At 42.1% G+C, this 15,981-nt stretch overlaps 1 protein-coding gene and 1 long non-coding RNA gene across 3 annotated transcripts; one reads left to right on the top strand and one right to left on the bottom strand.

Annotated features, from left to right (window-relative positions):
* Window positions 1–4,051: 4,051 nt before the first annotated feature.
* LOC139537215 (uncharacterized) lies at window positions 4,052–8,445 on the bottom strand. Its single transcript, XR_011667483.1, has 2 exons — window positions 8,237–8,445; window positions 4,052–5,061 (listed from the first exon to the last, which is right to left on the bottom strand). It is a non-coding gene; the product is annotated as an uncharacterized lncRNA (long non-coding RNA).
* LOC139537213 (FMR1-interacting protein NUFIP2-like) lies at window positions 7,906–15,910 on the top strand. Of its 2 annotated transcripts, none has more exons than XM_071338288.1 (4): window positions 7,906–8,167; window positions 9,708–11,384; window positions 14,646–14,678; window positions 14,845–15,910. In XM_071338288.1, the coding sequence occupies exons 1-4, from the start codon at window positions 8,020–8,022 to the stop codon at window positions 14,895–14,897; spliced, it is 1,911 nt and encodes a 636-aa protein (XP_071194389.1). In that variant the 5' UTR covers window positions 7,906–8,019; the 3' UTR covers window positions 14,898–15,910. The 2 variants fall into 2 exon arrangements, with proteins under 2 accessions (XP_071194389.1, XP_071194390.1); XM_071338289.1 differs by lacking the exon at window positions 7,906–8,167 and adding an exon at window positions 8,575–8,899.
* The last annotated feature ends 71 nt before the right edge of the window (window positions 15,911–15,981 follow it).

Here is a 15,981-nt window from a genome sequence, read left to right as displayed (position 1 = left end):
GAGCATGCATTTAGTTTTACTTGCATTTAAGAGCAGTTGGAGGCCACGGAAAGAGGGTTGTATGGCATTAAAGCTCATCTGGAGGTTTGTTAACACAGTGTCCAAAGAAGGGCCAGAAGTATACATAATGGTGTCGTCTGCGTAGAAGTGGATCAGATAATCACCAGCAGCAAGAGCGACATCATTGAAATATACAGAGAAAAGAGTCAGCCCGAGAATTGTTACCGTGTGGCACCCCCATAGAGACTGCCAGCGGTCCGTACAACAGACCCTCCGATTTGACACACTGAACTCTATCTGAGAAGTAGTTGGTGAACCAGGTGAGGCAGTCATTTGAGAAACCAAGGCTGTTGACTCCGCCAATAAGAATGCGGTGATTGACAGAGTCGAAAGCCATGGCCAGATCGATGAATAAGGCTGCACAGTATTGTCTTTTATCAATGGCGGTTATGATATCGTTTAGGACCTTGAGCGTGGCTGAGGTGCACCCATGACCAGCTAGAAAACCAGATTGCATAGCGGAGAAGGTACGGTGGGATTCAAAATGGTCGGTGATCTGTTTGTTAACTTGGCTTTCGAAGACCTTGTAAAGGTAGGATAGATATAGATTTGTAACAGTTTGGGTCTAGAGTGTCTCCCCCTTTGAAGAGGGGGATGACCACGGCAGCTTTCCAATCTTTGGGGATCTCAGACAATACGAAAGAGAGGTTGAACAGGCTAGTAATAGGGGTTGCAACAATTGCAGCGAATAATTTTAGAAAGAGAGGGTCCAGATTGTCTAGCCCAGCTGATTTGTAGGGGTCCAGATTTTGCAGCTCTTTCAGAACATCAGCTATCTGGATTTGGGTGAAGGATAAATGGGGGAGGCTTGGGCAAGTTGCTGTGGGGGGTGCAGAGCTGTTTACCGGGGTAGGGGTAGCCAGGTGGAAAGCATGGCCAGCCATAGAAAAATGCTTATTGAAATTCGATTATCGTAGATTTATCAGTGGCGACAGTGTTTCCTAGCCTCAGTGCAGTGGGAAGCTGTGAGGGCAGTCAGGTCTGGAGTGAACCAAGGGCTATATCTGTTCTTTATTTTTTATTAATGGGCCATGCTTATTTAAGATGGTGAGGAAAGCACTTTAAAAAAATAACCAGGCATCCTCTGCTGACAGAATGAGGTCAATATCCTTCCAGGACTCGCGAGCCAGGTCAATTAGAAAGGCCTGCTCGCTGAAGTGTTTTAGGGAGCGTTTGACAGTGATGAGGGGTGGTCGATTGACAACGGACCCATTACGGACGCAGGCAATGAGGCAGTGATCACAGATCCTGGTTGACGACAGCATTTAAAAAAAAAAGGTTGGTCAGGATGATATCTATGAGGGTGCCTGTGTTTACAGATTTAGGGTTGTACCTGGTAGGGTCCATGATAATTTGTGTGAGATTGAGGCCATCTAGCTTAGAATGTAGGACAGCAGGGGTGTTAAGCACATCCCAGTTTAGGTCACCTAACAGTACAAACTCTGAAGCTAGATGGGGGGCGATTAATTCACATATGGTGTCCAGCGCACAGCTGGGGGCTGAGGGGGGTCTATAACAAGCGGCAACAGTGAGAGACTTATTTCTGGAAAGGTGGATTTTTTAAAGTAGAAGCACGAATTGTTTGGGCACAGACATGGATAGCATGACAGAACTCTGCAGGCTGTCTCTGCAGTAGATTGCAACTCCACCCCCTTTGGAAGTTCTATCGTGGCAGAAAATGTTGTAGTTGGGGATGGAAATTTCAGAATTTTTGGTGGCCTTCCTAAGCTAGGATTCAGACACGGCTAGGACATCAGGGTTAGTGGAGTGTGCTAAAGCAGTGAAAAAAACAAACTTAGGGAGGAGGCTTCTGGTGTTAACATGCATGAAACCAAGGCTTTTACGGTTACAGAAGTCAACAAATGATAGCCCCCAGTTCCACTCCTATTCCCCAGGTGCTACAGGGCCTGTGTTAACCTCTTCATCACCAGAGGAACAGAGAAGGAGTAGCATAAGGGTACGGCTAAAGGCTATAAAGACTAGTCGTCTAGTACGTTGGGGACAGAGAATAAGAGGAGCAGGTTTCTGGGCGTGGTAGAATAGATTCAAGGCATAATGTACAGACAAGGGTATGGTAGGAGGTGAGTACAGTGGAGGTACACCTATGTGTTGGGTGACGATGAGAGATGTTTCGTCTCTGGAGGCATCAGTTAACCTAGGTGAGGTCTCTGCATGCGTGTGGGGTGGGATGAAATAGATATCTAAGGCATTTTGAGCGGGACTGAGGGCTCTACAGTGAAGTAAAACAATAAAAACTAGCCAAGACAGCATTAGACAAGGCATATTGACATTAGAGAGAGGCATAAAGCAATCACAGGTGTTGATCAGGGGAGCTAAGACAACAACGGGTAAATGGTGATGAATGGGCAGAGCGGGTCAGTTAATTACATACAGGACCTGAGTTCGAGGCTGGGGCCGACAGGTAAACAAAAAGAGGTACCGTGTTATTGAAACAGTCCAGGGGCCATCAGCTGCGTAGCCGAGTGATAATAGGTTCAAAAGAGCAGCAATAGGTGAGTCAGGGTGCTGTTCGGTCACTACTATGCTAGGCGAGCAGGGGACACATCGTTCAGAAAAGCTAGCGGGTCGGGGCTAGTAGATGGTTCTTTGTGATATTGTAACAGAATAGCCTGTTGAGACCACATCGGTCGATCACGTCTTGGGGGAAAAGAGGAGCGATTACGAGGAAACCAAGTCTAGATTTAACTCTAGCCTGCAGCTTCGATATGTGCTGAGAGAAGGACAGTGTACCGTCTAGCCATACTCCCAAATACTTGTATGAGGAGATAAATGAATGTACTGTAGCAAACGCTGTAGTCTCATTGATGTCAGAGAGATTCTCCAATCCTACACTGTGTGGATAGGAAATACATTTTGAAACAAACACTAATCTTATATTTTTAAATACAGCATTTCTCAAAAATCATGTGAAAAGTTTGAATCTGTGAAATCATTATGTGTGTGTTGTGTGTGTGTGTGTGTGTGTGTGTGTGGGGGGGGGGGGGGGTTAATGGATGTGTTTGAAATGTACTGTAATGACTTCCTCCTCACACCAGACCAAGCCTACCAGCTACAGACAAAGATGCCCTAGTGACACATGACCTGACCTCAGCCTCCAGAGCCAATCAATACCCTGACAGAGGCCACCTCTGAGCCCAGCAGTTTGAAAGATGGAACCCTCAAACGCTCAATCCAACATGGCAATGACAAGTAACACTCTTCCAGGGCATGTTTCCCTGTGTTATCTATGATTGAGCAACGTCTACTTTCTGTCAGTTCAACGTCAACACCAGCAATCAAAATGCTAAATCCAGCCTGTCTAAGTGCTGTGAGAGTCAGTGGGGGTCCCTTCATGGTTCATGTGCCAATTAAAGCCTCCGAGATAAGCTGTGTGTTAGCGCAAATTTCTCCGCTCTCCATAGAACTCTGGCTGGTTCAATGAGTTCCATCCTCCTCGGTAGGGACAAAAAAACAAAACAAAAAACACAGCACCAACAAAGTAACAATTTACCAAAACTGTACACCATAAACAAACAGGAAAATATGGAATTGACAAACAGTGCCACAGTAACAGAATGTCAGGGGCTAAATGAACAGATAGCAGATAAGTCACATGATATAAACACATCTAGAAGGGCACATCACAGCACATTTGCTAAAGACAACACACCCCAGTTAAGGATACTGTGGACTAAGTATATATTATGTGATGTTAGCATCACACAAAGGCATCCTTCAAACTATCCGGGTTGAGCTTGACTTCTACTGGCATCACAATAAAAAGCAAGATGGGTTGTTCTGGATTGAAGCTGAAAGCTAATGCCAGGGGAAACGCATGGTTGCGTCTCTCTTCTTCTGCTTGACTAGCTTACCTTATGTATTCATTAACCCAGAAACAGTCTTAGCATCAGCGTACACAAGGCACACACATGAACAGGCACAAACAAGCAAGCACACAGACAAGTACACACACACTACACAAATACGCATGTTCTTTGTGGACTCTTTTATAGACCAAGCTCGTATAAAGACCCAACTCATATACATAATATTATGCAAACACATTCATGCAGAATATTTTACATTACATATATTAACATGTGCATACATTAAATACAGTTCATAGTAAGTATGTATGGTCTCTGCAGACCCAAGGCCAACAATAACATTTCAGACAGGGCCCATCAACAGAGATAAATCCCTTCTGCTCAGTGCTATACAATTCTCTCTCCAAGCATTAGGAATAATGCGTTATACACAAATCTAATACATCAGACTGTGATACCTCAGACTATGCTGTACATTTATTTTGAAAATGTTCTCTCACGAGATCTACAAGCCAGAATGTTGAATAAATGTAATTTGAACTACCGGTTGTCTACCGGTTTTCTGTGCTGTTGGTCCTTATGAATCTACAAATTTGAGAAAAAATATCCACAGGATTATTAAACTGACTTTTCAAAACACTGGTACTGCCATTGAGATTTCTATCACCTGACATGTGCAAAACCATGTAAACACCTGCAAGACTTCCAATAGTATACACTTACGTCTTGTGCATGTGCCTCAAACAAATTGTGAGAGACACACTTGGAGACCTGCATTTTGAAGCTGGTTTAATAATACTTTCCTGTTGATATTTTTGCTAAAATGTTCAACGGCAGAAGAACAAAATAAAGCAGACAACAGGTAGAGTAAATTAAAATGACGTTTATTCAACATTTTGACTTGTAAAGGGACTGTATACCAGAGACGAGTAAGGAGACTTCCACACTCGGATTCAAAAGAGGCCAACACAAACCTTCCATTTGCACTGTCCTACCTGGTGTTATGAGGATTCTGTTGGACTTCCCTACACCAGAAACACATCTCAGAGTCTACAAACTGCCTTCCCTGCTGGTTGGCTGGTCCTCTGCCGGACTGGTCCCCAGCACCCCACGGACCCCCCAGGGTGTGGCTGTGGCTCACACGGACACTGTGGCATGGAGAGGCGTGCCCGAGCTAGAGGAGACAAGCAGGGACACATGACAGTATAGTCAGATGGCCATTAAAATACAGATAACAAATAGACACATATGAGTGAATCTTAAAGTGATTTCTTCCTGCAAACCATATACTGCATCTGTTCAGACCTTTATGAATGGTTGTGATACTGTTATGGGATTTTTATGAATAATGACTAAATTATGTATACATTTAACTAGAAATATAACTAACAGAATTATATCCTGTCTGATGAAGAATGTTTGTCCATAAGAAAGAGGGACTGTTAGCAGGCAAGGAACTGTGGCAGACAACTTGTGACCACTGTGGAACTGATAACAGGGAAGGAAGTCTCCCCACCCAGGGAGGGGAGAAACCTTGGGCTTGTAGTAGATTGTACAACAGGTGGCAGGCAATATATGAGAAGGACTTGTAAACTATATTATCATTGTATTAGAGGGACATTTATGACGAAATGAGAGGTATATAAACCAATGTACATGTAATGATTGGCAGAACGTTCCCGTAAATTAACATTTGACTTTTGTAGACTGGGCCTCTGTCCGTTTTTATTTCTATCAGTATCCTACAAATCCTGATAAAGCAGACTGAGTAATTTAATTGGTTAAAGAATGAGAACTTAATTATCCTAACAGATACCCACTAAGCCACTGTACACACTGCAGTAAGATTTGTTATTATTTTATTTAACTAGGCAAGTCAGTTAAGAACAAATTCTTATTTACATGACGGCCTACCCTGGGCAAACCCTAACCTGGACGACGCTGGTCCAATTGTGCGCCGCCCAATCACGGCCGGTTATGATACAGCCTGGAATCAAACCAGGGTCTGTAGTGACTCCTCCAGCACTGAGATGCAGTGCCTTAGACCGCTGCACCACTCAGGAGCCCTGAAAGATGTGCCACTGCAAATAAGGAAACCATTCTATGAGACTTGGCATTACTGCAAACTGGGTAAGGGGGGATACCTAGTCAGTTGTACAACTGAATGCCTTCAAATGTGTCTTCCGTATTTAACCCAACCCCTCCGAATCAGAGGTGCGGGGGGCTACCTTAATCGACATCCACTGCTTTGGCGCCTGGGGAACAGTGGGTTAACTGCCTTGCTCAGGGACAGAATGACCCTGTCAGGGTCGGGGATTCGATCCAGCAACCTTTCAGTTACTGACCCAACGCTCTAACCACTAGGCTACCTGCCACCGGGTGTCATGCTCTCCAGCACTACTACCATAAGGCATGGATTATGGTAGTAGTGCTGTTTGTGAGAGGATTACCCTCACAATATTAAAAACATAATTTTGATAACAATTGAGAACCTTGCCTATGGTTGCAAAATGAGTGATGTTTCCAAAGGAACATGGGGATTGGCTAGTGCGGGAAGAGCTCTGTTGCCTGACAAGAAGCAAGTTTGTCTCACACTGTCTGCTCTTTGATACGTGACCTGATACAAGCCTTTTAGATGCTATTTACGGCTTAGGACCAGAACTTTTGAATGAGTGAAATGCCCTTAATTAAGAATGAACATAAAAATAAAACTTGTTGGCACTTACAAGTGCAACCTAAGGAATTACATGACAGAAAAAAGTGTTGGCATGTATGCATATATGAATATCTGCTGCTGTGATGAGCACACAACTCATTACATCAAATTCCCTGAGTGAGATCTGATCTTCTCTGATTGAAAGGGTTTTGTCAACAGTTTCCACAATGGTGGTGGTCCACGCACAAACCCACACCAAGGACCACCAAACCTCTATGTGGCTCCTGTGAGAGAACGTCCAGTCCGCTCACTGCCACCCGTCCTACTGCATCACCCACAGTGCCAAAATGGAGGAGCGAGATTGAAAAGCAAATGAAAGAAAGAAGCCAGCAGCAACGGAACCGACGAGGTATTTCACATTGACGCATCTTCACTGCACTCAAGTAGACTTCCAGACGGCAACACAAGCACAGTGACCTCCGGCACCTTAGAGAGCAGGCTGGGAGAGGAGGGGTGAGGGTGGCTGAATAACTCTGACTTGCAGTGCATAGGTCCTCTATGTGGAAGGACTCACATGTGATGTGCATAAACCAATATTACATCTCTGTGGTGAGATGTCAAGTGGTGCTGGTGCCTTATGTTCATCAATAGGTAATGGGAAATACCGGGTTTATCTTCATGGTGTATGAAAGCTATTCACAGTTTAATCCTTCTTATGGCATAGTAGTACCCTTAGGTTATATGTCTGTACAATAATTTGTTTCATTATGTGCTTTTAAAATACAAATTGAGTGGTCACTTAGTGGTCAAACATTGACTACCAGTAGTTGAAGATCAGGGTGGGATGAAATCTCTAAACTATGAAATGCCACCACCTGGTGCCTGGATAGCAATTTACAGTAGCTCTGACAGGAAGAGCTGTCCACCACACCATGTCAGATGGCTACAAAGCATATTCCAAATGTGTTAAACTATATTTTATAATTGGTATGCTTTTTACACAGACAGTATTTGTATCTTGATTAAATTGTTTCCCATGTCAGTTGAATGCCGGCTAGAATGATGCATGATACAGAATTATGTATTGTAAAATCCAACCAACCACAATGTGATACATGCATAAACCGTATATGGATACATGTCTCAGCAGGTCTCAATGGTGTGTGTGACTGGACCACTTAGGGCAGTTCAGATTTGCTTGAATAAAATATAATCTCTCTACGCTTCTGATTTACATAATATTTCCAGTTGTTCAACCTGCATGAATGTATATATTGACAATACCTTCGCAATGTTGCTGGGGGAACCACCAACATTTTTTAAATACTTCTTAGATATACAGCTGACGAATACAGAGACCTCGAATAGCTTCCGTTTGTCAGTGGCGTTGATTGGACAGTTCAATAGTCTGCTCTCCCACTTGCCCAGTGAGCGGTGCACACTGGTAGACGAGCTCGGATATTATATTACACTTCAATGGAGGAACAGCCCAAAGATCGGGCACAAGAGAGACGATATCACCACCATGGAGAAGAAAGAAACCCCATTCAATACAAAACATCTCTAAAAAATGATCAGATCTACTTCCAGTACCAGCATCAGGAAACGCAGACGAAGAAAACAGGTTGGGCCATCCGGAAAAGTTAGCAAGCTAGCTAATGTCAATGACTTAGCTAGCCAGTTTATTACTTACGTCGATGTAGCTTGCGTGACTCATAGCAGAGTGGTTGCAAGCTGTTAAAAAAAACATATTTAGCTCATTAGTTAGCTGGGTCAAGCGCTGCATATTGCTGGATGGGTTCGTTAAACGTCGCGTGACAGCTGATGGTTTGACAGATGCGGATTGACCTTGTGCGCCGGTTTCGCCACCCATTTCTACATTTATGCTACTCCCTGACAAAATTCACCTGTGCTACTAATTAGTCATTTTGTAGTTCAATTATTTTGTCACGTGCATACATTGACTCTGTCAAAAAACTCATGCAAATTTGGTCGGAATTCCGTGAAATATTTTGCTAACAAAAACAAGCCGGCTCCACTGGAATGTTCTGAGTTGCCATTTCCCGTCGGCCATGTTAGAAAATGCGAGATAGAAAGCTAACGAGCTAGCTAGTTAATCCTAGCAACGAGAGTGAGATTTGTCCATAAAACAAGTTTCAATTTTATTTTGTTTACTACCACCTGGCTGCAGACAGGTCTGCAAAAGCAAGATGGCTAACTAACTAACTTTTGAGACTTTTCGGGGATTAAGTAGCTGGTTCGTGCCAGACATTTTACACTTACAAGCAGGTTCGGCTGGGTCGGGCCTGTTGCGTTTATTTAACCATGATGAAGCCACGCAAACATGTTAGCCTGGGTAGGTGATTTGACGACATAGCATTTTCTTGCTAGCAAGCAGGCTGATTCATGGGATTTTTATTTTAATAAACAATTCAGAACCAATTTCTGCTTGTTTTAGCTAACTAAGTACGTAACTTGAAATGTAATTGTAGCCAGTTTCTTTCGATAAGTTCACACTTGATGGCATGCATAAAACAAAATGTTACATTCCTTGGCTTCAGTTCAGACAAGAAAATAGAACACCATTTAACACAATTTTAGTTATTCTGAATATAACATTAAGATGTTATTTGTTAATCCATATTTTATACAGGTATTTTAGGCGAAATGACAATCTTTCATCTAGTTTAAAATGTTGTCTTTAGATGCTAGTATGGAACGTATTTTAGTATTAGCTAGCAAAGTCAAGCCTAGTTACATTGTCAACCACCTTCCCCTTATCAAACGTTATAGGACAATGTAATGGTAATTTCTACCTACAGCACACATTTTTCTTCAGTGATTTATGTATGGTATCTAGTCACAAGTAGGCTATGGGACTACTATGTTCAAGGGAATCTGATCTGGCACTGGTGTGTGGTTGTTTGCTGCCAGCTGACCTATTCAGTCTAAATAGTCATGATACAGCATCTTATAAAGGCCTTGCCATGTTTCCTGTAAAAGGAGCTGCGAGCTTGCATTTTTGTAGACAGATTAGGTATGTTAGTCCCTTTTGATATATTTGGAGAGTGAGGTGGTAGGGAATTATGGACTTTGCTTGGACTTTATAGTCTAAAAAAGTATTATTGGCAGTGCAACTAACTTTCTTTTGTTTTCTTTTACAGGCAATGGAAAAATAAACACCGGGGAGGTGGCGGGGGAGAAGATTCTGTCTGCAAAGGATTTTGTTGGTATTCCTCTTCCCACCAACAGCAATGGTAACAGACATTTGATAAATGCTAACGTAAAACAGAAGTCAACACGAAATGTTTTTACCACTCTTTCAAAAGTGGGCAGCAAAGAGGGTCTTGTTCACAAGAAGAATATGGACCACATAAATGACAAGGCCCTGGATTTCACTAATCACTATGAGGGAAAGTTTTTGGACAAAAAGGAATCTGCTTTGTTTCTGAATGGGGTGGTAAACTCTGCTCATATTACAAATGGTTACTCCAGCAAGACACCCCCTGATAATGATGGCAGTGGCTCAGAAGGTGGATATACTACTCCTAAGAAACGCAAGACCAGACGCAACAGCATCAAGAACACAGAGCATGTGACAAGAGAAAGGGAGAGAGTCATGCAGCAGGGCAATGCCACACAGGAGCCAGAGGTTTCTGGACTTGAACCAACAGAGAAATTGGTGAGCTCGCGAGTTGTCCATAAAGCAGACGCCCAGACAGCAGTCAAGCGGATGGATGCTCCAGAGGTGGCTATGGGTGAACTGCAGAAGAAAAACTCAGACAGTAAGACTGCTGCAGGTGCCTTTGGTAAAAAGTTTGAGAATAGGCCTAAATCCAAGCTCTCCTCCTCTTCAAAAGAGGACTCTTGGACTTTATTCAAGCCCCCTCCAGTATTTCCTGTGGACAACAGTAGTGCTAAAATAGTGCCCAAGATTAGTTATGCAAGTAAAGTTAAGGAGAACCTCAACAAAGCAGCCCAGGCTGGAGGAGAGGTGCAGCCTCCTCAGGTGCCTGGTAGACTCTCACAGGTCCCCATGTCTGCTATGAAAACCATCATCTCAGCTAGCTTTACTAATGGCCCCGTTTCTGGAGATGGAAATAGTTGCCCGTCTGTTGGTACCTTCTTCACTCCCGCTGCTAGTAGTATTCCGCCAGCCCCCTCTCTCCCATGTGGGGAGAACGTAGCATCCACTTTGGACAATGACTATAACTCTTTAACCAACCCTGCAGCTGTAGATCTGAGAAAGTGTACTCTTTTCATTTACCCCCTAAACCCTTTAAATATGCAACCTGTGCTCCCTAGTGCTCGCCAATTGGACACCCAGGCTGCTCAGACAAATCAGAAAGCCTTGGGGGACATTTTCCAGAATCAGTGGGGGCTGTCTTTCATCAATGAGCCAAACGTGGGGCCAGAAGGAGGAAGCGGGCCGGTGGCTGCCGTGGAGGGCAAGGCTGCAGTGGTAACATTTCAAGGGGAGCAATGCCCTGCTGCCAAGCCAGGCCTTGACTCTAATCTATCAATCCCAGAGCCTTTGCCTCTCACTTTGGCTCAAGACTCAGAGAAAAGGACTAGTGCCCCAGCTTGCCCACCTGCTACAGTGAAGGGTGAGGATGGGGAAAAGGCTCAGCTGTCTAGACAGGACAAGACAAAGGGTGAGACTAAGAGTCCAGGTGCAGTTTTTCTGGCCTCTTGTAAAGACATTAGTGCTGTGCCTGCCCAGGCCCCCCTGACCAACCTGGTGTTGGGTCTGTCTAAAGAGCCGCCCCATTCTAAGAGCCTGGACAGAGGTAGCTGGGGGTCGTTTGATCTGAAAGCTGCTGTTACTTATCACACTAAAGGTAACTCCTCTTCCCCTGCTTTATCAATTCTATGAACATATTAGAGGTCGACCGATTTATGATTTTAACACCGATAGCGATTTATTGGAGGACCAAAAAAAGCCGATACCGATTAATCGGCCTAAATATTTTGTATATATATATTTGTAATAATGACTATTACAACAATACTGAATGAACACTTTATAATACATGAATAAAATCTATTTAGTCTCAAATAAATAATGAAACATGCTCAATTTGGTTTAAATAATGCAAAAATGCAGTGTTGGAGAAGAAAGTGAAAGTGCAACATGTGCCATGTGCCATGTAAAAAGGATAAAGTTTAAGTTCCTTGCTCAGAACATGAGAACATATGAAGCTGGTGGTTCAATATTCCCATTTCTTCAATATTCCCAGTTAAGTTTTAGGTTGTAGTTATTATAGGAATTATGACTCGTCGACCATTTCTCTCTCTACCATTTGTATTTCATATACCTTTGACTATTGGATGTTCTAATAGGCACTTTAGTTTAGTCATAAACAGCGCTGTGTCTCAAGTAGAGGTCGGCCGATTAATCGGAATGGCCGATTATTTAGGGCCGATTTCAAGTTTTCATAACAATCGGAAATCTGTATTTTTGGACCGATTTGGCCAAATTTAAATATATTTTTTAACACCTTTTTATTTAACTAGGCAAGTCAGTTAAGAACACATTCTTATTTTCAATGACGGCCTAGGAACGGTGGGTTTACTGCCTTGTTCAGGGGCAGGACAACAGATCTTTACCTTGTCAGCTCAGGGATTCAATCTTGTAACCTTACGGTTAACTAATCCAACGCTCTAACCACCTGCCTCATGAGGAGACTGCCTGTTACGCGAATGCAGTAAGAAGCCAAGGTAAGTTGCTAGCTAGCATTAAACTTATCTTATAAAAAACAATCAATCAATCAATCATAATCACTAGTTAACTACACATGGTTGATGATATTACTAGTTTATCTAGCGTGTCCTGCGTTGCATGTAATCGATGCGGTGGCATTCGCAAAAAAGGACTGTCGTTGCTCCAATGTGTACCTAACGATAAACATCAATGCCTTTTTTAAAATCAATACACAAGTATATATTTTTAAACCTGCATATTTAGCTGAAAGAAATCCAGGTTAGCAGGCAATATTAACCAGGTGAAATTGTGTCACTTCTCTTGCATTCATTGCATGCAGAGTCAGGGTATATGCAACAGTTTGGGCCGCCTGGCTCATTGCGAACTAATTTGCCAGTATTTGACATAATTATGACATAACATTGAAGGTTGTGCAATGTAACAGGAATATTTAGACTTATGGATGCCACCCGTTAGATAAAATACGTAACGGTTCCGTATTTCACTGAAAGAATAAACGTTTGGTTTTCGAGATGATAGTTTCTGGTTTCGACCATATTAATGACCTAAGGCTCGTATTTCTGTGTGTTATAATTAAGTTTGATTTGATAGAGCAGTCTGAGCGGTGGTAGGCACCAGCACGCTCGTAAGCATTCATTCAAACAGCACTTTTGTGCGTTTTGCCAGCAGCTCGTCGCTGGGCTTCAAGCATTGCGCTGTGTATGACTTCAAGCCTATCAACTCCCGAGATTAGGCTGGTGTAACCGATGTGAAATGGCTAGCTAGTTAGCGGGGTGCACGCTAATATCGTTTCAAATGTCACTCGCTCTGAGACTTGGAGTAGTTGTTCCCTTTGCTCTGCATGGGTAACGCTGCTTCGAGGGTGGCTGTTGTCGATGTGTTCCTGGTTCGAGCCCAGGTAGGAGCGAGGAGAGGGACGGAAGCTATACTGTTACACTGGCAATACTAAAGTGCCTATAAGAACATTCAATAGTCAAAGGTATATGAAATACAAATCATATAGAGAGAAATAGTCCTATAATTCCTATAATAACTACAACCTAAAACTTCTTACCTGGGAATATCGAAGACTCATGTTAAAAGGAACCACCAGCTTTCATATGTTCTCATGTTCTGAGCAAGGAACTTAAACGTTAGCTTTCTTACATGGCACATATTGCACTTTTACTTTCTTTTCCAATGCTTTGTTTTTGCAATATTTAAACCAAATTGAACATGTTTCATTATTTATTTGAGGCTAAATTGATTATTGATGTATTATATTAAGTTAAAATAAGTGTACATTCAGTATTGTTGTAATTGTCATTATTACAAATACATTTTTAAAAATCGGCCGATGAATCGGTATCGGCTTTCTTTGGTCCTCCAATAATCGGTATCGGCGTTGAAAAATCATAGTCGGTCGACCTCTAGTCTCAAGCATTGCTAAGAGCTGCTCGCAAAAGCAGTAAAGTTTGAATGAATGCTTACGAGCCTGCTGCCGCCTACCACCGCTCAGTCAGACTGCTCTACCAAATCATAGACTTAATTATAATAAACACAGAAATACGAGCCTTTGGTCATTAATATGGTCAAATCTGGAAACTATAATTTCGAAAACAAAACGTTTATTCTTTCAGTGAAATACGGAACCAAACCGTAATTCTGGCAAATTAGTTCGCAACGAGCCAGACGGCCCAAACTGTTGCACATATCCTGACTCCGCGTGCAATGAACGCAAGAGAAGTGACACAATTTCCCTAGTTGATATGGCCTGCTAACATGAATTTCTTTTAACTAAATATGCAGGTTTAAAAAAATACTTCTGTGTATTGATTTTAAGAAGGGCATTGATGTTTATGGTTAGGTACATTCGTGCAACGATTGTGCTTTTTTCGTGAATGCGAGTTTGTTAAATCATCCCCCGTTTGGCGAAGTAGGCTGTGACTCGATGATAAATTAACATGCACCGCATTGATTATATGCAACGCAGGACAAGCTAGGTAACCTAGTAATATCATCAACAATGTGTAGCTAAATAGTGATTATGTGAAGAGTGATTATTTTTTTACAAGATAAGTTTTTAATGCTAGCTAGCAACTTACCTTGGCTCCTTGCTGCACTCGCATAACAGGTGGGCAGCCTGCCACGGAGTTTCCTCGTGGAATGCAATGTAATCGGCCATAATCGGAGTCCAAAAATGCCAGTTACAGATTATGAAAACTTGAAATCGGCCCCATTTAATCTAATATGTATTACACATTAGTAGCGTTAACCTACTATTTCACTTGCACCAAAAGCTTTAAATCCATTAGCTTCACATTAAAGACAATGTGTCTAATAATAAAATTGTCTTATGCATCTGGAGATGATAATCCGTTTTTTTTTTTCTCTACAGAAATGGAATATGTTTTCAATTTGCAAAAACAAGGTAAAGTAAAAGGTCTCTTTTCTGTGTAGTGTATTTTTAAAGATGTGAAGTTGGGTTTTCTATTTGATGTTCAAAGGTATACAGCTGAAGTTTGAATAACATGCATTATGCGTTAACTAAGTTCCCCAGGGCCTACACACTCAATTTCTGTCCTTCTCCCCCCCAGATCCAAAAAGAGTAGTCTGTTATGACAAGACCAAGGATGGACCTGATCAGTGAGGTAGTGCATGTCAACAATTACATGTACCTTCTCCCTACCTGGGTGCTGCAGATGTCTTCTTTGGCGGTTATGATCCCTTTGGAAAACAAAATTGAGTCAACTGTGATATTGGGACAGAAAGATGTGTGTCCTGTGACATACATTTATTGGAATACAGAATGGGATAATGGGATTCGTTTTTGGGGGGTGCGTCAGAGAAGAGGAAGATGACAAGGGAAGGTGTAATATGAGGAAATATTAATCCAATTATTGGCATTAAGTTGAGCGCAAGAGCTTTGGCTGACGCTCTGGACTACACAAAGACTCAAACACTTGAAAGAAATTTTGGGTGCCTCTCCCATGTGAATGGACACTTGTGACACTTTCTGCTGTAATAGATGTTGGTCTCATAGCTCCTTCCTCTGGGTGTTGGGGACATAAGACTGAGGAAGGTGCAAACTGCACCTCCCGAGCCTTTATCCTCTTGCCCATTGAACTGTGGTGACTGTATGACAGTAGGATGCCTCAATCGTTTTATTTCCTCATGCATTCAAATTAGTCCAATATATGTACATTTGTGTATGTGTTATGATTTATGCATACACATCAGTATATGTGCACATTTGAATACATTTTAAAAGAAAATTAACTCAATTCTAAGAACGCCTTGAAATTTACAAAATGTGAAGATTATGAGAAGGCTGGTAGTATTGATAGTCCTGTTAGGCTGCAGGTTAAATGAGAAATATATATGTTGAGGGAACGCATTTGTCTTAATTACTTTAGTGAAATAACTATGCCCAGCAAAGACCTGACTGCTTGGTATCAGTTTTGACAACTATTTTACTCTGTTTTGTATGGTTTAGCGATTTCAGATGTGATCTACAGTAGCAACAAACTCCCAGAGCACAGATAGAGACGTGTCAAATCAGAATGAAACTAAAGCCATGTCATAATCTCGTGGTTCGGTTGTCAGTTTTTGGTAGCCGTGCTAATCAGTAAAAAAGTTTTGGCATTAATTGTCTATATCTGAGTTTAGCTTTATTTGTACTTTTATTTCTTAACACTTGCTGTTTTCAGTCTACAAATTTCATTAATTTCAGA

The sequence above is a fragment of the Salvelinus alpinus genome, chromosome 13 (assembly GCF_045679555.1).
Source record: "Salvelinus alpinus chromosome 13, SLU_Salpinus.1, whole genome shotgun sequence".
In the NCBI taxonomy this organism is placed as follows: domain Eukaryota; kingdom Metazoa; phylum Chordata; class Actinopteri; order Salmoniformes; family Salmonidae; genus Salvelinus; species Salvelinus alpinus.
The sequence above is the reverse complement of the archived record's forward strand: the minus strand, read 5'-3'. Positions and strand labels throughout refer to the sequence as shown.